Source organism: Monodon monoceros, unplaced genomic scaffold (assembly GCF_005190385.1).
Source record: "Monodon monoceros isolate NGI ecotype Baffin Bay Population unplaced genomic scaffold, NGI_Narwhal_1 Super_Scaffold_16, whole genome shotgun sequence".
In the NCBI taxonomy this organism is placed as follows: Eukaryota; Metazoa; Chordata; class Mammalia; order Artiodactyla; family Monodontidae; genus Monodon; species Monodon monoceros.
The window spans coordinates 78,610,994-78,636,521 of record NW_021703772.1 but is presented as its reverse complement, the minus strand read 5'-3'; the positions used below and the strand labels follow the sequence as shown (position 1 = coordinate 78,636,521).

General features: G+C 37.8%; 1 protein-coding gene across 1 annotated transcript in view; it reads right to left on the bottom strand.

Annotated features, from left to right (window-relative positions):
• NEB (nebulin) overlaps nt 1-25,528 on the bottom strand; it is a 253,510-nt gene that overhangs the window by 89,376 nt on the left and 138,606 nt on the right. The window contains exons 57-75 of the mRNA XM_029224606.1: nt 25,499-25,510; nt 23,314-23,517; nt 22,873-22,977; nt 21,237-21,344; nt 19,707-20,018; nt 19,181-19,384; nt 18,352-18,456; nt 15,189-15,296; nt 13,488-13,799; nt 12,475-12,678; nt 11,902-12,006; nt 10,844-10,951; nt 8,951-9,262; nt 4,699-4,902; nt 3,200-3,304; nt 2,946-3,053; nt 2,240-2,551; nt 1,348-1,551; nt 409-513 (exon numbers count right to left, since the gene is read on the bottom strand). Of these exons, the coding sequence (XP_029080439.1) occupies nt 409-513; nt 1,348-1,551; nt 2,240-2,551; nt 2,946-3,053; nt 3,200-3,304; nt 4,699-4,902; nt 8,951-9,262; nt 10,844-10,951; nt 11,902-12,006; nt 12,475-12,678; nt 13,488-13,799; nt 15,189-15,296; nt 18,352-18,456; nt 19,181-19,384; nt 19,707-20,018; nt 21,237-21,344; nt 22,873-22,977; nt 23,314-23,517; nt 25,499-25,510 (3,237 nt within the window). The remainder of the gene's footprint in view (nt 1-408; nt 514-1,347; nt 1,552-2,239; nt 2,552-2,945; nt 3,054-3,199; nt 3,305-4,698; nt 4,903-8,950; nt 9,263-10,843; nt 10,952-11,901; nt 12,007-12,474; nt 12,679-13,487; nt 13,800-15,188; nt 15,297-18,351; nt 18,457-19,180; nt 19,385-19,706; nt 20,019-21,236; nt 21,345-22,872; nt 22,978-23,313; nt 23,518-25,498; nt 25,511-25,528) is intronic.

Genomic DNA, 25,528 nt, shown 5'->3' with positions numbered 1-25,528 from the left:
GTTCTGGATCAACCAAGAACCTATCAAGACAATAGAGACTGTTATCTCTTATACTTACTTGTGTAAGAGGCACTTTACTAGGGATTTCATTCCTCTCAATTAATATACAATGAAACTGAGCTGTGGACGTTGGATATAGGACAATGATTTCAAGGTTGAAAGAAGGACACCAGTGAGATTCAGGTATCCCACCTCTTGCAGTGCAGGGGCCCAGATATGTATCGAAACTAATGTTTGAAAGAGAATTTCCATTCATACTGCATTGGGAATGGTAGCCAAAGAGGAAGTATCTAGCACCCAAAGCTGTCAACATTTCTAAGGCAGGTAATTTGTCCATTATAACACACCCCATAAGCTGACAGATATTGTCCCATAAAGACATTTACACTTCATATTTATGCCTCTTACATTGCTGATGTGCATGGCATTGATTTGGGCTTGCAGTATGACTGGCATGTCAGAAGGAATGCTTATGTTGCTTTTATCTTTATTCCAGGCTTCTTGATATAGTTTCTGTGGAGAGAAGGAAAATATTATTTTAATACAGCAATAGAGATGGATATCTAAACATTAAGCCTTAGCAACTATTTAACCTGGGAAAACGTTGTTATAGGTTTGCAGTGGTTAGTTTTTTGTGTCAGCTTGGCTAGGCCAGCGTACCCCGGTATTTGGTCAAACATTATTCTACATGTTTCTGTGAAGGTATTTTTTAGATCAGATTAACATTTATACCAGTAGACTTTGGGTAAAGCAGATTACCCTCTGTGATGTGGGGGCTTGTTCAGTCAGATGAAGGCCTTAAGAGAAAAAAGACTGACCGCCCCTGAGCGAGAGTAATTCTGCCAGCAGACTACCTTGGGCTTGAACTGCAACTCCTGCCTGGGTCTTGAGGCTGCTGGCCTACCCTGCAAACTTTGGACTTGCCAGCCTCTACAATCATGTGAGTCAATTCCATGAAATAAATCTCTCTCTCATACCTCTTATTAGCTCTGTTTCTCTGGAGAACCCTAATACAGTGTTCTACCATTTAACATGTAGCATTATGCCACAGGTTTTGTAATAAGTATTTGCTTTCCTGAGTTGTAATGGAGTGACATTTTTCACTTTAGTGCTTCCAGGTCTGTGTGTGAGGTAGGGGAAAGGCGCCTTGGCATTTGTCAGAGTTCTACTTAGCATGTGCCTTCACTAAACTAAACTAAGAGATTCTTAGAGTTGCTCCAAGCACTTTAAGTCTTTGAAGAGAAACAATCTACTTTCTCTGTTTCATCCACAGATGCTCCGTTTGGGTGGCATCTTCTGAGAAGAGAGTCCTGCTAAAGGAGAGCCTGGCGGTAGGATGGTTCTTACCTCACTCATTTGCAGAGAATTGGCTTTTGCCAGGACAACCTCTGGCGTGTCGACAATGGAAGTGAATTTCAAGGCTTCTGGGCGTGTCCTGTAGAGCCTTTCATTCAGCAGGTCTTGAGCACCCTTCACCCTGGTCATTTCTACTGAGCCTTCTGGCATCCAGCCAATGCCACGCAGCCAATCCAGGTCTGCTTTGTACACATTCTACAGAGACATTAGACAGAAATATTGTTCCAAGTGCTAGACATAGCATCCCTTAATTGGAAAGTAAGTTCACGGGGCTGAGGGGTTGATAAGCACAGGAGATGGTGGTTCCAAAAAAGTAGGACCTGAGATTTTACATGAATCAGGGGTTTCAATATCCATGACAGAGTAATTTGTAAAAGCATAATTTTTTATGCTAGCCATGAATAAGGATAAAATGGTAATAATGCTAAATTTCATGGTAATTATTTGATATTTCAAAGAAATTATATAACTGAAAAACAATTTAAAGATATTGTGTCAAATCTCATTTCATTTTCATCCTGTAATAGGATGAAACTCTGTTTAGTGTTTTGGATATAGTACAATAGTGGCAGTTATTTTTTAAATGTTCAGATAACTTATGCTTATTTGAAATATATTTTCATTGCCAGACAGTACAAAGGACACGAAGAAAATAGTCTGGAATCTAGGCCAGGGAGGACATGACCTAAGTAGGGTTCTTCATCTATGTTCTTTGATTCCCATAACATAACTCCTAAATATGGGTTTTGTTTTAACAATGTGAATGGCTCCCCCTGAGGTTGTGCAGTGAGCAACCCATGGGTCTGTCCACAGAGGCACTGTCTGTACAATTAACAAATCTATGTCCTCCCACTCCTCCTTTCCCAAAGATCACGTTACGTACATCACTCTGTAATTCATAGGCCTTCCTTGCTTGGATAATGTCGTTTTGATCAGGTAAGCACGTCCAGTGATGCAGGTAATTTCGATAATCAATGTTACTGACCAGAATCTGACATTTCTTGGCCAGCAAGGTGCCTAACATGTCCACTGGGCTACTGAACTTGGTCTTCCACTTCTGGAAATCCTTCTTATACTCTCTTTCACTTTGAATCTTCCCTGCATGTATGGCACACATAATCTTGGGGTCATCTTCAATGCTCTGGGCTCCAATGTGGTGGCCTTTCTGTTTCTCATATGCTTCTTTGTATTTGTACTAAAACATAAGAAATATATGTTTAAAAGCCCAGTTTTAAAACCATATGCATGCTGACAATTAGACAACATGAAAACCCACGAGCAAATGGATAAGAATTTCATATTTTGAATATTTTGACATCTCTGAACAATTTTAAACTGTTTTATGCTGGCATAAACGTAAACAGTAGTGTAATCATATATCTTCACTGCTGAAAACTTTTCCTGCAACAACTCTAACTACAATTTCAAAATGTGTTTTTCTTCTCTGAGACAACAAAGGGAAAGGTCTTGGAAGGTAAGAAGCATGACTGGAGGGGTATATGAGGAAGCAGTTACAAACTGTGGACCACCAGCTGCACTGTGGTTGTCCAGCAAGGTGAGACCAAGGGGGTTAGACAGAGAGCGCTTACGTCACTGGCAATGTCTCTCGAGGCCTTGGCGCTCTTGATGGGAATAGCATCAGCTCTCAGATCATAGTCCTTCATCTTTGATTCATCCCATCCCTTGGTGTAAAGTTTCTAGGTGGAGGATAATACATAACAGAAAAAGAAAAGAGTTTTAGAAAGTTAACAGGCCACTTCCAGTAAGGAAGGTGGTAAGATAGAAAAAGTATTTTAATTACTCCTAGACTAAAGGCTGACTTAACAATCAGGAAATCTCTTACTTGGCTTATATTGGCAGAATTGCTCTTGGCCAGCTTGATTTCTGGGGTGTCCGGCATCACGTGGATGGAGGTTTTGTCAGTATCCCAGGCTTCTGTATATAAATGCTATGGGGGAGGTGAGGTAAAACCCTTTGTTAAAGCCAATACATTGCAGTTATTATAAAATTTAACTCATTTAACTGTAAAATAGCCTTTGAAAACTTATGTGGAGGTGAGGGAAGCAAAAGGGTATGGGGAGAGTAAATCATGGCAATATTTAAACAGACATATGATCGTTTCATAGCCAATGTAAAGCAACAACATGATCTCAATTATTGATTCTTTTCATCCAGTGACTCTCAAGCTTACTCACAGAACCTTCAAGGATGGAGCTTGGCTATAGAACTATGATATAGTAGAAATCCCTAGACTTCAGAATCAATCCCAAGGTCAAACCCAACTCCCCGATGTCCAAGCTGTGTGATCTTGAGAAAGGTACATAAAGCCTCACATGCCTCATTTTTTGGAGGGGGATAATCATATCTTTCTCATTAAGTATTTTTTTAGACTTTATACTTACCTCTTTTTTTTAAGTTGGGGTGAAATTGGTGTATTACTTTATTGAGTATTTTTTCGAGATTAACTGTAACATATGTAAAGTGCTTGAGTCATAGTAGGCACTCAACAAATTTTATGTTTCCTATTGTTATTATCACTGTGACTGCTGTTGATGAGTGTGGTACAGAATAGAGTTTCTGGAGTTTTAATACCCCAGACGTGGGAGTTTGCTATCTGAGAGTCAATTTCATATTCTGCACTGAGCCCTCATTCTCACTACCCAGATATTTGGAAGACATTCAGGCAGGTGTGGGAGAATTCAGAAAAGTTCAATTCAATCTCAGCTGTGCATATTAAGGGCCTACCTGTTGGATAAAGAAATTAGCTGAGTATAAATAAACAGATTGCCAGCACTCTGGAGGGAAAAAGTGATCATCGATCTTGTACAATAAAAATGAAAGCAGCAATAACATCTCACTTTCCAAAGTGGGATTTCTACCACCTATGGTTTTGGAAGCAAGTAATTTGAGTTGTGCACTGGCACTGCTATGCACACTGTGTTTCCAAGACTTCTGAACAAAATTCAAAACGACTGTATAGTTTTTTACAGGATGGATAAAGAGATGCTGATGCCTTGAGTCTGCTCTGCCAAGCAGAATGTGCAGAGAAAAGTAGTGCATTTGTGGATGTCTCTGGGTCACTGCTCAGAAGAGTGTATACCTTACTGCAGAGAAATTGTCCTAGGCTGTACTTCCTCACCCACCCAGAGAATGAGGGGACACAGGGTTGAGAGAAGCATGCAGGTCCAGCTAGGATTCAAGCACATGCTCTGTTGAAGGCCTGCATGAGAATTAGGCCCATCACCTCTCCTTTCTCCGGAAATCCTCTAGGACATTTCTCACTTTATAAGCCCAGTCTGTGGAAGGTATGACACAGGCAACTGGCAAAAGCTGGAGACTCACCTTGCTCATGGTCAGGGCATTATTCTTTGCCAGGACAATCTCTGGGGTGTCTGTAATGCATGTGAACTTGAGCTGGTCTGCGGGCTGGCGGTACTTCCTGTCACTCAGGATTTCTCCTGCTCTCTTCACATTCTCGACCTCCACAGAGCCAATGGGCACCCACCCAATGCCTCTCAGCCACTCAAGATCAGCCTTGTAAATAGCCTGAAAATGAAACAATGTCAAATATGTGCAGAAATTACCTCCACAGCCTGATGTCTAATCTTGATTTAGCATGGTGTATACAGATGGTGTATAATTCTGCATCTTGTGTAAATTTTGGGGAAGACACAGGACTGCCTTACTTTGGTGTAGAATGGCTAGTCCAGCACTTTGTCCCTGAAGGTAGTCAATGTTTGCTGTTTTAAAGACCTATGAAATCTCTAATAATATGTGATTTCATCAATGAAAAACCATTTTAAGGAAATTCCTGCCTGCCTCCTGATACAAAGTGCTTATTTTCTGATTTGATTGCCTATACCTCTTTGTATGGGAATAATTCTCTGTTAGAGTATAGTTTGTTCCTATCTCGTTGGGCAGGGGCCTTCACAGCCATTGTGCACCAAAAGAAAGGATGAACACTTCCACATGCTGAATCCACGTGTTTTCTCGGGACAACAAAAAGGGATCTTTTTTCAGATGATTCTATACTCATGTTTCTAAGCCAAAGAGTATATATAATTTTATTCTTACTTATCCTCAGTCCCTCTTCTTGTGTTGTAGTTCAAGTAAAAAAAAAAAAAGATATTTTATCCTGCTTTCATGTTTCTTCTTTGAACTTAAATAAATTGGCTGAAGGAGAATTTTTCTCATAAGTAAGAGTAACAATTCTTTTTGTTTTTATGGCTTTTTGGGAAACTCTTTTTTACAATGCCACGACTTTTATCATTCTTCCAAAAGTGACTACTTGTCAGAGCCTGATCAAAAAACAAGGAGCTACTATACCAGTAAGGTAGTATTTGAGTCCCAAGGACAATCTACTGGCTGACAACAAAAATACTTAACGTATTTCTAAGGAGACACTGTTTTCAGCTTCTTAGAAAAATTGTCTTGATATATATAACTCATTCTTATATTTCCTTCCACAAGCTATTATAGATATTTTCTATAAGTTAAGTAGTCAGAAAAATGATAATGCAATAAATTCATTTGGAAAATCCGGTTGCATTAAATCAGGATTTCTTAACCTAGCATCAATGAACTTAGATAGAAAAAACATCTTTATTTTCATTAACCTCTAACTAAAACATAGCATTTCTTTTAGCTATAACTATAGGCAACAGATTATGGTAGTATTAACACTACATGGAATTTTATCAGCAATAGAAGTCATAAATATTTTCATATTTTATTACAGTTGTTGCAAACATCTTGCATATTTATGTTCATCACTTCTTTGAAATTAAGCTAGTTTTACACCCACTGCTAGATCTTTTTATTTAATGTGGTAATAAAAAGCATATATATTACCACACTGTTGGGGGGAATGTAAATTGGTACAGCCACTGTGGAAAACAGTATGAAGGTTTCTCAAAAAACTAAAAGTATATTGGGTTGTTTGTTTTTTTAATATTGAGCTGCATGAGCTGTTTATATATTTTGGAGATTAATCCTTTGTCCATTGATTCGTTTGCAAATGCTTTCTCCCATTCTGAGGGTTGTCTTCTCGTCTTGTTTATGGTTTCCCTTGCTGTGCAAAAGCTTTGAAGTTTCATTAGGTCCCATTTGTTTATTTTTGTTTTTATTTCCATTACTCTAGGAGGTGGATCAAAAAGGATCTTGCTATGATTTATGTCAAAGAGTGTTCTTCCTATGTTTCCCACTAAGAGTTTTATAGTGTCTGGTCTTACATTTAGGTCTCTAATCCATTTTGAGTTTATTTTTGTGTATGGTGTTAGGGAGTGTTCTAATTTCATTCTTTTACATGTAGCTGTCCAGTTTTCCCAGCACCACTTATTGAAGAGACTGTCTTTTCTCCATTGTATATCCTTGCCTCCTTTGTCACAGATTAGTTGACCATAGGTGCGTGGGTTTATCTCTGGGCTTTCTATCTTGTTCCATTGATTTATGTTTCTGTTTTTGTGCCAGTACCATATTGTCTTGATTACTGTAGCTTTGTAGTATAGTCTGAAGTCAGGGAGTCTGATTCCTCCAGCTCCATTTTTTTCCCACAAGACTGCTTTGGCTATTCGGGTTCTTTTGTGTCTCCATACAAAAATGGGCAGACCTAAATAGACATTTCTCCAAAGAAGACATACAGATGGCCAAGAAGCACATTAAAAGCTGCTCAACATCACTAATTATTAGAGAAATGCAAATCAAAACTACAATGAGGTACCACCTCACACCAGTTAGAATGGGCATCATCAGAAAATCTACAAACAACAAATGCTGGAGAGGGTGTGGAGAAAAGGGAACCCTCTTGCACTGTTGGTGGGAATGTAAATTGATACAGCCACTATGGAGAACAGTATGGAGGTTCCTTAAAAAACTAAAAATAGAACTACCATATGACCCAGGAATCCCATTACTGGGCATATACACTGAGAAAACCATAATTCAAAAAGACACATGCACCCCAATGTTCATTGCAGCACTATTTACAATAGCCAGGTCATGGAAGCAACCTAAATGCCCATTGACAAACGAATGGATAAAGAAGATGTGGTACATATATACAATGGAATATTACTCAGCCATAAAAAGGAACGAAATTGGGTCATTTGTTGAGACGTGGATGGATCTAGAGACTGTCATACAGAGTGAAGTTAAGTCAGAAAGAGAAAAACAAATATCGTATATTAACGCATATATGTGGAACCTAGAAAAATGGTACAGATGAACTGGTTTTCAGGGCAGAAACTGAGACACAGATGTAGAGAACAAACGTATGGACACCAATGGGAGAAAGTGGTGGGGGGTGGGGGTGTGTGTGATGAATTGGGCGATTGGGATTGACATGTACACACTGATGTGTATAAAATGGATGACTAATAAGAACCTGTTGTACATAAAAAAAAAATTAAACAAACAAAAGACCTAAAAATAGGAGTACCTATGACTCAGTAATTCCACTTCTGGGTATACATCCGAAAAAAACAAAAACACAAATTTGAAAAGATACAAGTACCCCAATGTTCATATCAGTATTACTATAATTGCCAAGATATATAGAAGCAACCTAAGCGTCCATGGAGAGATGAATGGATAAAGAAGACGTTTATATATATACATAACAGAATACTACTCAGCCATAAAAAAGAATGAAATTTTGCCATTTGCAACAATAGGGATGGACTTGGAGGTATTATGCTAACTGAAATAAGACAGACAGGGAAAGACAAATACTGTATGATATTACTTACATGTGGAATCTAAAAAAACAATAAACTAGTGAATATAACAAAAAAGAAGGAGACTCCCAGATATAGAGAACTAGTGGTTACCAGTGGGGAGAGGGAAGGGGGGAGGGGAAAGATAGGAGGAGGGGATTAAGAGGTACAAACGATTATGTATAAAATTAGCTACAAGGGTATATTGTACAATGCAGGGAACAAAGCCAATATTTTATAATAACTATATGTGGAGTATAACCTTTAAAAATTGTGAATCACTATATCGTGCACCTGTGACATAATATTGTACATCAACTACACCTCAATAAAAAAGCATCACATATTTAGTTTAATTTTTTTCTCCTGATAATCTAATTTTATTTATTTTTAATTTATTTTTAATTTTTTATTATTTTTTTATTGAAGTATAGTTGATTTACAATATTGTGTTAGTTTCAGGTATACAGCAGTGATTCAGTTATATATAATTCAGTTATATATATATATTCTTTTTCAGATTCTTTTCCATTATAGGTTATTACGAGATATGAATATAGTTCCCTGTGCTATACAGTAGGTCCTTGCTGTTTATCTATTTTATGTACAGTAGTGTGTATCTGTTAGTTCCAAACTCCTAATTTATCCCTCCCCTTGCTTAGTATAATATTTTGATAACCATATTTCGATGTAATCGGTTTCTTTTGAAACGTGTGTGTGTGTGTGTGTGTGTGTGTGTGTGTGTGTGTGTAATTTTATGCATCTCATGACGCTGTCCTGAGAAGTTATCCATAGGTTTCACCAGACTGGCAAAAGATTCCACAGCACAAAAGTTAGAACCCCCTCTTGAAACGTTGCTAAAGAATATTAAACCCACTTACATCACTCTGAAGGTCATAGGCCTTCCGAGCCTGAATGATGTCATTCTGATCAGGCAGACAGGTCCATTCATGAAGGGGTTTCTTGTAGTCTATGTCGCTTACAAGGATCTGGGACTTCTTGGCCAGCACCACTCCCAGCATGTCCACTGGGCTATTGAACTTGGTCTTCCACTTCTCAAAGTCCTTTTTGTACTGCCGGTCACTCTGGATCTTGGCCATGTGGATGGACCACATCATCTTGGTGTCATCCTTAACATTTTGGGCCCCAATGTGGTGGCCAAGCTGTTTGCGGTAGCCTTCCTTGTACTTGTACTGAAAAAAGAATAGAGATATAAGTCTCATGATAAGGACAACTTATTTATATCACATTTCATAGTTTCATAGACACATTATTTCTTTTGATTTTCCCCACCACTAGTGTTAGGGAGAAAGTTTAATATTATCAACTCCATTTTATAAAATAGAAACCTGAAGCCTCCAGGAGTTAAGTGATTTGTTCAAGGTCACATCATAAGCAGGTAGCAGGGCTGAGACTAGAATGGAGAGCTTCTGACTCCTAATATTTTCCCCTTCCACTGAACTCTACTGCCTAGTTTACATTTGCTTAACAAGTAAAGATAAAACATCTTGTACGATTTAAAAGAGCATCTACTTAACTTAAAGACATGACTGTTTTTTTCTAAAAATGTTTTGATATGATGAATATTTTAGAATATTTCCCTTGTAATCAGAATTTATGGTGAATTCCGTGGTCAAGGATACAGGCTACATTTAGAAAGTTTCACCAGGAAATACCTCCCTTATTTGCCTGTCAATGTCATTGAACTTTCAACCATGAGAGAGTAATACCTTGGGTTAACACTCTATCTACTTTTAAAATTCAAGAATAATACTTTATGGTCCATTTTACCATGAGATGGTCACAGTGTGGGCTTCTCTAGGTTAACAGCCAGAAAAAGTTTTTATAATGGAAGGAATGAAGCATATGTCTAAGGTCTGGGACACTTCCAGGAGAAGGAAAGTATGGATTTGGGTCTTAAGGAGCCCTGGTACAGAATGAGGGTACTGGACACCCTCAGGAGATGTTTCTCATGACACAGGAAGGACTAGAGAGGAGAGGAAAGTGGGTGCTGAGTAAAAGCTTTGCTTACTTCTCAACTTGTTCTTGTGTCCAGTTATGGGCATCTTGGTAGGAGAACTTCACTAAAGGTCAACAAAGGATTAAACAAAACTCTAAAATGTATGCATAATTAACATCTTCCCTTAATGCCAGAGTAAACGGATAGAAGTAGTAGGAAAGAGTTCACATTTATGCTGGCTGATTTACATGTGTTACCAACGTCTTTAACAACGTTTTTTACAAACGTCTGGGTTATCAGCTGCTCAACTTCTGAGGCTCAAAAATATGAGCCCAGGGCTTCCCTGGTGGCGCAGTGGTTGAGGGTCCGCCTGCCGATGCAGGGGACATGGGTTTGTGCCCCGGTCTGGGAAGATCCCACATGCCGTGGAGCGGCTGGGCCCGTGAGCCATGGCCGCTGAGCCTGCGCGTCCAGAGCCTGTGCTCCGCAACAGGAGAGGCCACAACAGTGAGAGGCCCATGTACCGCAAAAAAAAAAAAATTAAAAAAAACCAAAAAAATAAAATACGAGCCCATTTTTAGTGTTCATAAGACACTTATTTTTAAAGAACATAACTCCATCTTTGACAGATTAGCAGGTATACTGGATATAGTATCTTTTGTTTTCTTTGTTTTCACTTGCCACTTTGTACATGGGGGAGTCGTTAAAGGAAATTGAGACTTGCAGGCTAAATTTCTGGCAAGAAAAGCTGTAAAAGCTGCCATTTGTTAACATCTTTGAGTAAGAAATGCCTCTTCCAAAAACATCAACCTACATCACTAGCAATATTTCTTGATGCCTTGGCTGCTTGGATTGGAATGGCATCCACGCGCAAGTCATAGCCTTCCTTCTTTGACTCTTCCAAAGCAAGTTTATAAAGTTTCTGCAGAAAAAAGAAATGATCAATCGTTACTCCTTTCATAAAAAATGAAACTATTTATTACTAAGCTTTCTCTGTCCTCATTTAAACTACACAGAATTAAGTATTAGTATGAGTTTGTAGAAAACTGTCATAGGTGCTCAAGGATTTTAAGGCATATGGTTTAAACTTTGTTTTATTGATTAGTAAATCTAAAAAGTTTTTTTGGGGAAATCAGCATCAGGTTGCTAAAATTTTGTTTTGCCAAGCAAGCAAAACTGTAAAAAACAAAAACCCAGCTATTTATTGTCATGATCTTAATATAAAAGGAAGGCCATTTTTATGCCAAAGAAGGAGAAGGAATAAATACAGTATTTTTAAATTGAATATATTTGGATTTGTGAACAACTCAATGTGTTGTCCTTGTTTTCTCCCATTTTACCATGGATTATCATCACAGACCTTGATTGATCTGTGTAGACTAGGGTTTCAGAATCCTCACTCTGATGAAAATGTTGGTCCTGAAGGAGATGGCTAGGAAAATGCTTGCAAATAACATTAAATGGTAACCAGAACACAATGAATTGGCAAAAGAATACACAGTACGGTAACTCACTGTTTTAACCTAGTGACTGCCTGCTAAATAGCTGTTGAATAAAATAATGACTTGATAAGCACACTGACCTGTAGGGGAAAGCTTTAAGAGTATATTCCCTATTGGGATACTTCCCCAAAATCATTTCATTCTCTGATATCATCTTCATAAAAGGCTAGTCTACTTTGTGGACCTACCAGATAGACCAAAATTGAATCAAGGGAAAACTATCTCTTGAATCAAGGGAGAACTATCTCTTTTATTGACAATGTTGTTCTGGAGAATGCACAATAAATTAGTTAAAAGGTTTCACTAAGGATATTATTACAATAGTTCATTTTTGCCTTTCTCTTCATGATATGATCAGTAGTTTACTCACATCACTGTAGTTTATTCGGTTGAGTTTGGCTAGCATGATTTCTGGTGTATCAGGCATGACATGGATCGTTTTCTTGTCATTGTCCCAGGCTTCAGTATATAAGTGCTATGAAAAAAAAATGAGAAAAATTATTTTGGAGTTCACAGACAGTTTTTCTTTTGATTATGTGCCAGTCACCTCTCTTCTGTACAAAGTAGAAATAAAATTACTAAAGTTGCATAAATTCCTACCTTTCATGTAGATAAATTACTATTTCCAAGAGTATTTAGCTCACTTTTTCATTGACTCAGAGTTTTTACTGTTTCTTATTAAAATTTTTTAACAGTTCTGAAAAGTATAATTGAGTTGCAGAATTTAATATCTATAATTGTGAAATAATTACAGCACATGGTATTTTTAACATCAGTTTACTATTCTGAAGTATTACTAAGTAACTATGGTGTTATAATGGGAAAATCATTTTAAAAGGTATTGTAAATCCTACAGGAATCTTTAAAATGTAGTAACATGTCAGAATTTTTACTTCATTCTATGGTAAATTCCTATACCCGATGGTGAGGAGTGAAGACTCACCTTACTCATGTTTATAGCGTTGTTCTTGGCCAGCACCTGCTCCAGGGAGTCAGTTATGCTGGTAAATTTCAGTGTGTCTGGACGCTGGCGGTAGATGTTATCACTCAGTATCTCTCCGGCCCTCTTGGCTTTAACTATTTCCACGGAGCCAATTGGAACCCAGCCAATGCCTTTCATCCATTCAAGGTCTGACTTATACAAATTCTTCAAATCAACCAACAAGAAACACTTTTATTAATTAATTGTTCAGATTCACAGTCACAAAATGGATCATATTAGAGAAACACAAAAGCACTGATGAACAGGTAAAGCTGCCATCACAATCTCTCATTCAGAAGCATTATTGAACCCTGAGTACATTTTTTTCCTAAGCATTTTTTGGCACAGAGGATTGTACTAGGAATGATGAAAGATCTTTTTTGAAAAGTAAAAACACAGTCCTGCCCTTGAGGGTATTACAAGACTTTTTACACAAGAGCAGAGTTTCTTTAGCTTTGGAAAATGTGTTCTAATAGCTCCCCAAAAGACTGCATACTTAGACCAATGCTAAGTGTTGCAGTCACAAAAACTTTTGCCTTTTTTTTTTAAAGGGAGAAGAGGTGAAATTCAACTATAGTTGTGAGTTTCAACACATAGTAATGTTAAGTTTTACAAATCACGCTCTTGATTTGCATTTTTAATTGAGATATAATTGACATATACTAGTTTCAGGTGTACAATATCATGATTCAGTATGTGTGTATATTGTGAAATGATCACCATACCTACACTTTTTTTTTCTTATGATGGGAGATTTTTAAAAAACTCTTGCCTTTATTTTCATCTTCAAAATCACAAAATATAAAGTGTGTAATGCGGTGTTCTAGAGATAATAATATTAGATATATCCTAATTATTTTATTTTACTCTCAATAGGGCATGCTAACTGTATTATTATTATTACACTAGTATTATTGTTGCTGTTGTTATTATTGTTAACACTAGTATGCAGAAGCAGCATTGGGGGTACTCACATCACTCTGGAGGTCATAAGCTTTCCGAGCATGGATGACATCATTCTGGTCGGGCAGGCAGGTCCACTCATGCAGAGGATGTTTATAGTCCACATCACTGACCAAGGTCTGACATTTCTTGGCCAAAACGATACCAAGCGTGTCCACTGGGCTGCTGAACCTGGTCTTATATTTTTCAAAATCTTTCTTGTACTCACGGTCACTCTGCATTTTGGCAACGTGGAGGGACCACATCATCTTGGGGTCATCATGTATCATCCGGGCACCAATATGGTGACCCAACTGCTTACGATAAGTTTCTTTGTATTTGTACTGAAAGAAAAGAACCCAGTAAATGAGGAGGAAGTGGCAAGGGCTGGTCCCAGTTGCTCTCTCTGTGGTGATGCTTTTCTATGAAATCCTCAAGACATCAGGGGAATTTCATCAGACATGATGCTGTGATGCTACACACTGGGGCATGCTTTCACCCCAAAAAAGAAGATACGGTGCTCATTTCCACACCTCTATAGAGAATAACTCCACATTGATTCCTTTATATTATGCTAGAAAATTAGGTGTTTTAATCACAAAAAAAGTGATTAAAAAGTGAACACTGGGCTTCCCTAGTGGCGCAGTGGTTGAGAGTCCGCCTGCTGATGCAGGGGACACGGGTTCGTGCCCTGGTCCGGGAGGATCCCACATGCCGCGGAGTGGCTGGGCCCGTGGGCCATGGCCGCTGGGCCTGCGCGTCCGGAGCCCGTGCTCCGCGGCGGGAGAGTCCGCGACAGTGAGAGGCCCGCGTACCGCAAAAAAAACCCAAAACCAAAAACAAAAAGTGAACACTGAATGAGCTCAATTACAGTGACAAGCAGTTTCTCAGAAGTTGGTCATGTGAGTGGACCCAAGTGAGAACATACTGGGGGGAATTGTTTACATGGCTCATTAATTTTCTTTTTTTTAAGGCATTCTGAGAAATAATTTGTCCTCTGCACAAATAAACTGGAAGGAGTAGTTTTAAAATGGATAATTTTTGTTGATAATGAGCATAGCATTTCAGTTTTGCAAGATGAAAAAGTTCTGGATGTCTGTTGTACAATAGCGTAAATATACTTAATTCTACTAGACTATATACTGAAAATGGTAAAGACAGTGAATTTTGTTATGTATTTTTATTATGATTTAAAAGAAAAACCTACCAAAATGGACAATTTTGCTACTCTTAATATTTACTCTTAATATTTAAGTTGTCCAGGAACCTGATGTATTAATTTTTAGGGTAAAGGAATGTTGATTTTTGTGGGCCCCATAGCAGAGACGTTTAACTTTTTTGCTATCCTATGTCCTTCCTCAAGTCATGGGGAACTCAGTTAAGCCTGCTTCTTTATTGGCATCTTTGCCTTGAGTGTAGCCTGAGGAGAGCTCATGAGGTTTCGTAAGTAGCTCAACATATGTCCATTTAACTTTGACCAAGGCACTCAGTCTTACTAAGCAAAGACCAAAAGATGAGCAACAAAGGAACCATATCCCAGTGTGTCTCTATGAAACTTGTAATCTTGGGCAGGTTACCTACTGTCTCAAAGCCTCAATTTATCTGCCTGTGCAATGAAGGCAGTTAAGATGGATGATGACTACAGAGACTTCCAGCTGTGTCCCAAGAGTGTGATTCCCTATGCAGGTGGCTGGCCTGTTGGTAACAAACGTAAGGATGTGATCAACTCTTACATCACTGGCAATATCCCGGGAGGCCTTGGCAGCCATGATGGGAATGGCGTCACTTCTTAAGTCATAGCCTTCTTTCTTGGCTTCTTCCATGGCCTGGCGATAGAGGTTCTGAAGGAAGAAGTAGTAGCTTTTAGATACAGTGCTCACTTTCACCCTAAAAATGTATTTCTGTCAAAGGAAGACTACTTTTGGATGCAGAACAACACTAGTATGTTTAGCCTTAAATAAATTAAAAAAAAAATCTCTTTCTTCCTTTTACTTCCTACATATACAAGCTATTTATTTAACTTGAAATTTTACTTTCAGCAGGTCTAACACAACTTTTCCTTGGATAAATCCTTCTAGATTTTACACATTAAGTCATTAACTCTGAAATGTGCTTGGATGGCTCAGCACTTATTCTTTTCATGAAATAACCGAGAAATGACTTTATTTAACTGCAAATTTGAATTAGGACCAATTTTACTAGCAGAGAATATGATTATATAACAACAACACTACCATCATGAGCATGTACCTGTATTCAAACAGTGCTAAACGGAGGATAATCCATTGTTTCTGAACATCTTTGTTAATATTGATTTGCTCTCTATTCATTTTTTCGATTGCCAGAAATTGCTAGCAGACAGAGGGATAGCAGATACCAGATATTTATGAGACAAAAGGACAAAATTGATGAAATTATAATAATTTCTTTATGAATTGGGGCATACCCACTGTTCAGTTTCTGTGGCAGGACAGATGCACACAGAAGGTGGAACACAGGTATTCCATGGGAACACAGCTTGAAAACCATGGCATTAAACAAATCATCTATACCAGTAGTATTCAGTCTTTTTTGCTTGTGAACCATTACAAGAATTTAGTGCTTTGTTATTAATAATTTTTAAATGACTTTAGAGTCTGAGAAGGATGTCATTAAATGTTTTTAATATAGATTATTAACGTGTGACAATTCACATTTTTTTCATGTTGAGATTTTACAAGGTAAAGCTAAAGTAAATAAGAATAAATTTAATGTATTTGAGATAAAGTCCCAAGGGCATTTGTTCTTCTTAAAAATTTCTAGGGACTTCCCTGGTGGTTCAGTGGTTAAGAATCCACCTGCCGATGCAGGGGACACGGGTTTGAGCCCTGGTCCAGGAAGATCCCACATGCCGCGGAGCAAATAAGCCCTGTGTGCCACAACTACTGAGCCTACGCTCTAGAGCCTGCGAGCCACAACTACTGAGTCCATGTGCCACAACTACGGAAGCCCTCATGCCTAGAGCCTGTGCTCTGCAACAAGAGAAGCCACTGCAATGAGAAGCCCTCACGCTGCAACAAAGAATAGCCCCTGCTCACTGCAACTAGAGAAAGCCTGCGCACAGCAATGAAGACCCAATGCAGCCACAAATTAATTAATTAAAAAAAATTTTCTAGAAATATTCATTTTGTAACTAGAGTCAAATACTCTTATACTTTATATTTTTCCTTTGAAGAATAAATTCTCAAGTTTATCCTTATGTATAAGTGGGAAAAAATGTGCTTGAATCATCTTCCGGCTTCAGGCCAAACAAAATTTTTTCATTCTTTCAACATTAGAAAAAGATGCAGGGCTTCAAAGAAAACAATTTTATTATCATCAAGGCTACGTTTTAAAGAATGTTTGGTACGTTATTTATCCAAGAGAACTAGAATAGGTAGATGAGAGTTTAAGAGAAAAAAATAAGATATAGTTACTTTGTTTTGTTAAACTTTACTGAGCTAAGTATGGAATGAAGGTACCATTGGTAATGGGTTGAGAAGAAATTCAGGTGGGCCGTTTTGAAATCTAATCTTCAGGAGACAGTCTTTAGGGAATTAACATAATCATGCAATTTTAAAGAAATAAATCCAGATGAAAATTTTAGAAATTAAAAAAATAGCCATATTTCCTCTCAGCAGTCTGAAAAGAAAATACCCTACCTCATCTGACCTAATTTTAACAAAAGGGAGAGGCTTAAAAGCATTATCCCTTTGGGATAGAAACTAACTTCATCTGCCTGGGGTGAGGCAGAATGTCTGGGAAAAGATAGTCCAACAGAGAAGCCCTGTGGCCAAGAGAAAAATCGTTCATTCAAAAATGACCGAAGCCAAGGTCAATCAAATCCTCGTGATCAGGCTTGTCCTTGGGTCTGTTTTATAATGCTAGACAAAAGGAAATCATCTCCTCTTCATTTCACTTGTCATGCCTCTTCTTTAGGGCTACATTATGATAGGCAAAAGTAATTAATGGGTAAAATAATAATATGGTCAAGTCTTGAAAATGAGTATTTAAAATTTCCAGTGTTCTCAAACTAAAGGGAAGTCTGCCTTTTTTTTGTTTAATGAAGACACAAAACAACATGTAAGAAATCAATATTCATCTTGAATGAACCAGATAATTCTTGACTTTGGCAAGAACAATTGGGCAAGAAGCTTTTTCTGCGGCAGTATTTCTATTCTGCAAAGATTTGTGATGACAAGTTTAGTGGGGCTGGAGATAGTATGTAAAAAAAAATGTTTTTTTAATTGTCCTCAGGCAATTTTGAGATGGATGAATTTAAGAATTCTTATTTCAGTTCTTGTAAATAAACTGAAGTTATTTTGAGCATATTAAATAAATCTAATCTTCACGGTGACTTGAGTGTAAAGGGAAGAAATTAAAGTTTATTAAGCAGCTACTGTATGCCAGGCTCTACACTGGGCATATTATATATACTACCCCATTTAGCCACCACAAAAATTCTTCGATAGACATTTTTATCTCATTTTACAGATGAGGTAACTAAAGAAAAACTCATAGAACAAATTTTGAAGTAAATACTAACTTGATAAATAGCAATAATTATTTTTTAATTAAAATTACAATATGATTCTATCATTAATAGTTGACTTTGAGAGTTTTCCCCCCGCTCCTGACATGGAGATATTTTTGTATTTATCCATTTCCCTATGTATTTTTTTAATTGAAGTATAGTTGATTTACAATGTTGTGTTAATTTTTTCTGTAACTATTCTTGAATATAATGATACATATATTCAGGGTAGGTTATGGTAAAAATAAATAAATAATTGGTCAACATGAGAATTAAATCCATAATTCTGACCCTTCTACTACATCAGCAAAATAACGTGGCCAGGTCAAAACAAACGGTCTTACCTCACTATAATTTATTTTATTTTGTCTCGCCAACATAATTTCAGGTGTATCAGGCATCACGTGGATTTGGGTCTTGTCTTTGTCCCAGGCTTCTGTGTATAAGCGCTGTGAAGGATAAAAAGGTTAATGAATTAGAACAACAATGTTTGCTGTAAACAGAGGTTTCCAACTTAGAGATCATGACAAAGTTGAAAGCCAGCCTTCTGACTATCTGGGCTGTCTGCTGTATATCAACATTCTTCAATCTCTTTGATGTTACAAGATATTATTGTCACTAAATATAAGTGTAGACTAAGATATGAAAAGAAAATGTGTGTGTGTTTCATTACAAGATCACCTCCACTCCAATTAAATTAAAAGTATCTTCCAAGCATGTATACACGTCCATATGTACTGAGGCTGTATCAACAAATTCTTCCCATGATTTTGTCTGTTTGTCTGTTTATTAACTGCAAATTTACCTGGATATGCCATCTCTAGATTTCTTTTTGATAAAGGTTATGAAGATTTGCACCTGACTTGTTTGTTCTATACTTACTTAGATAAGTACCCAACGAGAAAGGAACCTTGATACCAAACATGTATAACTGTTATAGACTTAAAACAATTTAAACACCAAACAGCTGTCCTACTCCTAACTCTATTTCACAAGAGATGTCAAAGCAGAAATTCCCACATATACTTGGGGAATCCTAATACAGAACTCAATCAAATCACCATACACAGGATGGCAACTAGATAAAACAAACAAAAGGACTAACTTAATTAGTAATAGATATTCTCAAGGACATACAGCCCTGTTTTATTTTCCCCCACATTGGGGGCTCACCTTGTTCATGTTGATGGCATTGTTCTTGGCCAGCACCTGTTCCAGAGAATCAGCCACACTGGTAAACTTCAGCTTGTCTGGACTCTGGCGGTAGATGTTGTCACTCAGTATCTCTGCAGCTCTCTTGCACTTGACCACATCCACAGACCCAATGGGGACCCAGCCAATGCCTCTCATCCACTGGAGATCTGATTTATAAATGTTCTGGTGAGATCAAACACAAAAGCAAGGATTACTGAAGCTGTTAGGACCCTTGATTTCAAAAATGAATGAAAAGGACTGGAAAAAGTGGATAGGCAAACTTCATGTCTATGTCTTTTAAAATATGAAGCGCAATTGGATATAGTTCATGGTATTATGTTCTCTTCAAAAGAAAAGTAAGGCACAGTAAATTAAAGGTGGAGAGGAAAAAACGTTATTTTTTTTCTGAGGGCTTTACCTAATCCTAGGCCATTATCTGCATATTACTACGTATTATCATCATGAGCATGGTCAACAGTGGTGTTTAATGGGTCTCAGTACTCACGTCGCTCTGGAGGTCATAGGCCTGCCGAGCGTGCATGACGTCATTCTGGTCAGGCAGGCAGGTCCACTGGTGCACGTAGTTCTTGTAGTCCGCGTCACTGACCAAGGTCTGGCACTTCTTGGCCTGCACCACCCCCAGCATGTCCGCTGGGCTGCTGAACTTGGTCTTCCACTTCTCAAAGTCCTTCTTGTACTCCCTGTCACTCTGGATCTTGGCCACATGCATGGACCACATCATCTTGGGGTCATCTTTGATGTCCCGGGCTCCAATGTGGTGGCCAAGCTGCTTGCGGTAACCATCTTTGTATTTATACTGAAATAACAGTAGTCATTTTAAAAATAAAAATTAATGAAAAGGGCTAAAAGTCTTATTAATATAAAACTTCATTATTTTAAAATTGGTAATTCTTGCAGAGAAATAAATCATCTGAATATCAACTTATCTCCTCATCCTAAACTCTGATGAGATTTCACAGCAATACTCTAATGGGGAGCAGGCCAAACTTCATAGTTCTATGCTTTGCAGACACTAAGTCTCTGGAAATAAAGGCAGCAGCACTTTTCAGAAAATCAGTTGGAGTTGTAAACTGCCGTTTTTTTAATCTTTTTGGGGCCAGTGAAATCATTAACCCAGAAGTTTTACACATGATTTTTAGAACAACTCCTGAGTTCAGAGGAAACTTTTCACTCCCCTGCCCATCCCGCCTCTCCCAAATCTGGCTCTGCTAACTTTCACAGGACTCCTGAAATAGACTGGCTTGCGTTTCCATCCTGTATACCGGCTCTACTGGACACCAAATTTGGGTGAGGTCTGTTGGGATTCCGTGAGGAGAAAAAACGGATTATATAACTACAAGAAAGTGTTTTGTTGTTGGCGATGGTAAGAGCTGACTCTGGATTAGCTTCTCTCCACTTCAGGCATCAAAATTACACAAATCCTAGCATATATTTACTGAAGTCTGAATTCTCTACCAAAGGAACTTCTTTCGGAGACAGCGGAAAGAGAAATCAGGCTATTTTGTTGGTTTTGGTTGTTATAAAACTTTTTTTTTCTTTTTTCATTTAAAAAGAACTCAAAGGAAGCACTTAAGGCAATTTTTCAAAGAAAGGGTTGGCAAGAATCCAGAGCAGGTTTGGGGAAGGGTGAATTTTCCTGAACCTGGCTGTACCAGATCTTTTTCTTATGCTGAACCAATACACGTACCCAAGCTTTTTCCCCAACTCTTCTGTCATTTTCTTATTTCTATGTGCTCAAAATATGCAGATGAATGCCTTATAGTTACAGATATAAACAAATGTAGATTCAAATTCCATTTTTTAACTGAAGTTTAGGATACCCCCTCTGCATATGGGACCTGAATATTAAAATCTTTTGGAGTTAAATTATTAAAGCTCTTTTGAAATGAAAAACATTTCATTTAAAGCATAGTAAATGTGCTTTAACTGGCACCAGGATGTATCTTGCTGTTGTAATACTGATTCTGCCCCACCCCCATCCAGCCATGTACATATGTGGAGTGTTGGTACTCACATCACTGATGATGTCCCTGGAGGCCTTGGCTGCCACGATCGGGATGGCATCGCTTCGCAAGTCATAGCCTTTCTTCTTTGCTTCTTCATTGGCGAGTTTATACAGAGCCTATAGAAGCAAAGTCAGACTTAAAGCAAAGTTTTGATAGCAACAATTTGGAGTCTAACAGGTGACATATCACAAAATTTTAAAAAGGATAGGCTCCAGAAACAATCTAACTTTCTAGCAATATTGGGAAGTAAATAAATTATATTTTACCGAAAAAAACTATGTAGCATTAGAGACAAATGAAATATATCAATGAGCATTAACATAGATTGATAGAGTAATCTATTATTTATATCATTATAGATTAATATATATATGTAGATTATATGATACATTATGCATATCAACATAATATAATGTTAATGTTAATATAATCTATGTTAATGTTAATGTAATATAGATTGATAGGCAAAGCATCAATCTATACGTATTTCTAAATGAAAAAATTGCAGAACAATGTGTTTAATATTATTCATTTGTATATAAAATATATATTTATATACTTTTACCTAGTTCTTTATCACTTAAACATTTTTGAAAATCATGTAATATCTTATGATGTTTAAAAAACAAATGAGAAAAAAATTAAAGTACAATTTAAAAGATAGTTAACTTGACTATAATCACAACTTTATGATTCTAATTTTTGGCTGGATCATATTAGTAAAACATTCACCTATAAAACTGCATTTTACTTTAAAAGAATAGTAATCAGTATTGTTAATGGAGAGCACTTTTTCCCCATGCCTGAGGTTCTCTTTCTATAAAAGGAGCTTGATTATTTCATCTCTGCCCCTTTACTCTCTTTACCCTGGAGAGGTGCAGTGATTTCCTGATGTATCTAATTGGTAGGGATGGGATAGCAGGGCATGCCCAGCTCAGCTCTGACCTCCTCCCTCTAGGAACATGCCCAGTGCCCTCCTCTGCTTCTCTGTGCGAAGCAGGACTCTCCCCTGAGGGAGGTAGAGCCGATTGTCCTGCTCCAGTGTGGCCTGTGCCTGGATGGGGAACCTAATTCTGGGGTTCACTTAGCAGGTTTGTTTGGCTCTTATACAAATGTGTCCTTGAACCTAACTTTAGTAGTAAGAGATGTGAGATTTTGACTTCTAGTTCCACTCCTTTGTTTTACTTCTCAATTTTATTCAGGATCCAGGTGGGAAAGAGGTGCATATTATTAGAGGTCCCCTTGGTAGGGTTGCCAGATTTAGCAAATAAAAAGATAGCATGCCCAGCTGAACTTGAATTTCAGATAAATAACAAACAATGGTTTCATATAAATAATGAGTTAGTATTATATCTGGTTATCCTACACCTTGGAAATGCCAAAAATACTCCTCAGTTCCACTGACCCACACTGGTAAAGACCATAAATGGAAAAGATAATGTGACTTCAGTTTGCCCCTGGAATCCTATAGTGTATGATATTCAACCCACAGATGAAAGGTTGGATGGGCTGAGTGTTCATATCGCAGAGCTGCACGTACCATGATAGCTGAGGTCCGAGAATATACACAAAAGTGTAGAAAACTAACAATAACAACAACAATAACAACAAGACAAGCGTGGTCCCCCAGGATTTTGCCCCTACCTCACTGTAGTTGAGCTTGTTCTGCCTCGCCAACGTGATCTCCGGGGTATCAGGCATTATATGAATTTGAGTCTTGTCTTTGTTCCAGGCCTCTGTGTATAAGTGCTATCAAAGAATATGTTGATAGAAAACCATTTGAAAAAAAAAAGAAAACCATTTGAAATAGGAATTACAAAAAGCCAATTAAAGCAGGAATGTTACTGATCTAATTAGGAAAATAAGCCACACTAGGATTTAAGGTATTCAGCTGGAGGTTTGTCTTAATGATAGTTATCAGGGTTACAACCGGGGATAATAGAAAGTACTTAGAGGATTTCAAGTACATCATTTAGGAGATAAACGTGACCCCACACCTGCATGGATAATTTTAACTCTACTAGTCACTAAAGTCTAAAAACCTCTTTTGGCATCTTGAAGAAGCTTGAGGCAGCTGGGGCTCACCTTGTTCATGTTGATGGCATTGTTCTTGGCCAGCACCTGTTCCAGAGAATCAGCCACACTGGTAAACTTCAGCTTGTCTGGACTCTGGCGGTAGATGTTGTCACTCAGTATCTCTGCAGCTCTCTTGCATTTGACCACATCCACAGACCCAATGGGGACCCAGCCAATGCCCCTCAGCCACTGGAGATCAGACTTGTAAACATTCTGTGAGGAGGAAAAAGGCAGGAACTCTTCAGTAAGACTGAAAGATTTAGGGTCAAGGTGCAAATAGAATCGATAGTAAAGTACAATTCTGGTTGTTGCTCTTGTTGGTTTCATAGAAAACTGGCTCCCTGTGTTAGGCAGACTAACAGAGGAAGTATGTTCAAAAACGACCCAAAAATGTAACAAAAAATGATAGAATATTTCAGGTTGTTAGGACAGGAGGAATCCAAATGAATATCTTCTGTCAGCCAGTTCAGTGGATGTTCACTGCTCGTGTGCACAGGAAAAGAATGCCAGCCCAAAGTGAGAGAAACCACACATATGTCGACCTACAGGCTGTCAGTAAATAAATATTAGGTCCAGTCAAATGAAACACTCTGCAGCCATTAAAAGCCACATTTTAAAGAATATCAATGATTGGTAGAAATGTCATTAATGTAACAATAACGAAAAAATAGCACATAAAACAATCTGTATATAAATTACATGAGCAGGAGTGGGCTTTTTCAGTGGTTGGATTACGTTGGATTCTTACTGCTTTCTGTGTATTTTTTCTTATATTTCAAAATATCTGTAAAGCTCTTGGTTTCACAACAAAAAAGAGAAGTTAAAATATAATAATGACATAGAACCTCTGAAGCCCTGAGGCAGTCCTTTGACTACTTCAACACCGTCCAAGATTCAGGACAATAAATGACCATCTTATTGGCCCAGAACCCGTCTCTTCCCCACCAAATCCTCAGGCTGCGAAGCACAGACTACTTTCCAGAATTGTCTTTCCATATCTTTATTTAACACTTTAAGTCATTTTTTCTGCTAAAGACTTTTGTGTACTTATTAGGCATTCATAACTACTTCACAACGGTGGCATCGGACCTTTGCCCAGATCATTTGAAGGATTTTACCTGTAACGGCAGTTAAGTAGAGCATACAGACAGCTATTTTACTGTCTAGACTAAAAGCCTATTGGAACTGCCTTATGCTGACTAGTTATTGCCCCTTAAATAACAACAGCAAGAATGAAAACAATAACATTTCACACCTCTGGAGTGCTTCTTAACTTTCGAATGCTTCCCATATTATTAAGACTGTGTCACCGTGAGAAGGAGGTGATCTCAAAAAGGCACTTGACAAATAGACAGAGGCAAGCAGTCTGTCAATGCTGACATTCTATGGGTGACATTAACCGTTTTTAACTACCTTTCAGATGCAGGCAAAGCCTTTCTTTGCAAAACACAGGGTTCTGCATGTTGTGGAAAGCTACAGAACAAATGTGGGAGTTTCCACAGGTAGGCTGTACAATTTCTAGGAACAGCCATTTAATGTATAATTACGGTTAATTCATGTTATTCTTCAAAGTCCTCTAATGCTTAATAATTCCTTTAAACATCTATAAAATATATGCTGCAGGAAATGTGCTTGTCACACCCAGATTTGAGATGCTGCCTCTGTTTCTAATAGGTACCGGTTCTGTCATTACCACATGACCTCTCCACAAAGAGAGCTGTGCTGAGAGGACAAAGTATCAATGAAATGACCCAACAGCTTCCAGACACAGTGACTTCTTTTAATTCATAAGAGTAACGATTAGTGTTGTAGCAGTATTATGCTAATGATAACCTCATTTGTTTTGCAAGGAAGCTAAAAACAAATTTCTGAGTAATTTTTAAAAATAAAAATGTGTTATTTCTTTCCCCCTTAAAAGAATAAAATAAAACGTCTTCCTGTGTTGGACCCTGAATTCTAACACTGCTTAATTCCAGTCTTATTTTTATAAGGCCAGGTCCAGTTGGTAAACTTCACTTCCTTATAAAGCCTAGTAATGTATCCACAATAAAGCAATAAAACCATACTCTGATTCAAATCTCATTCAATGAACAAGAAATCCTAGCTTGAGTAGGCCTGTGGGTTGTTTACAAAGGATAACGTTCATATGCTTCAAGTTATCCGCACACAGCCCTGTTACGGACGCAGTACTCACGTCGCTCTGGAGGTCATAGGCCTGCCGAGC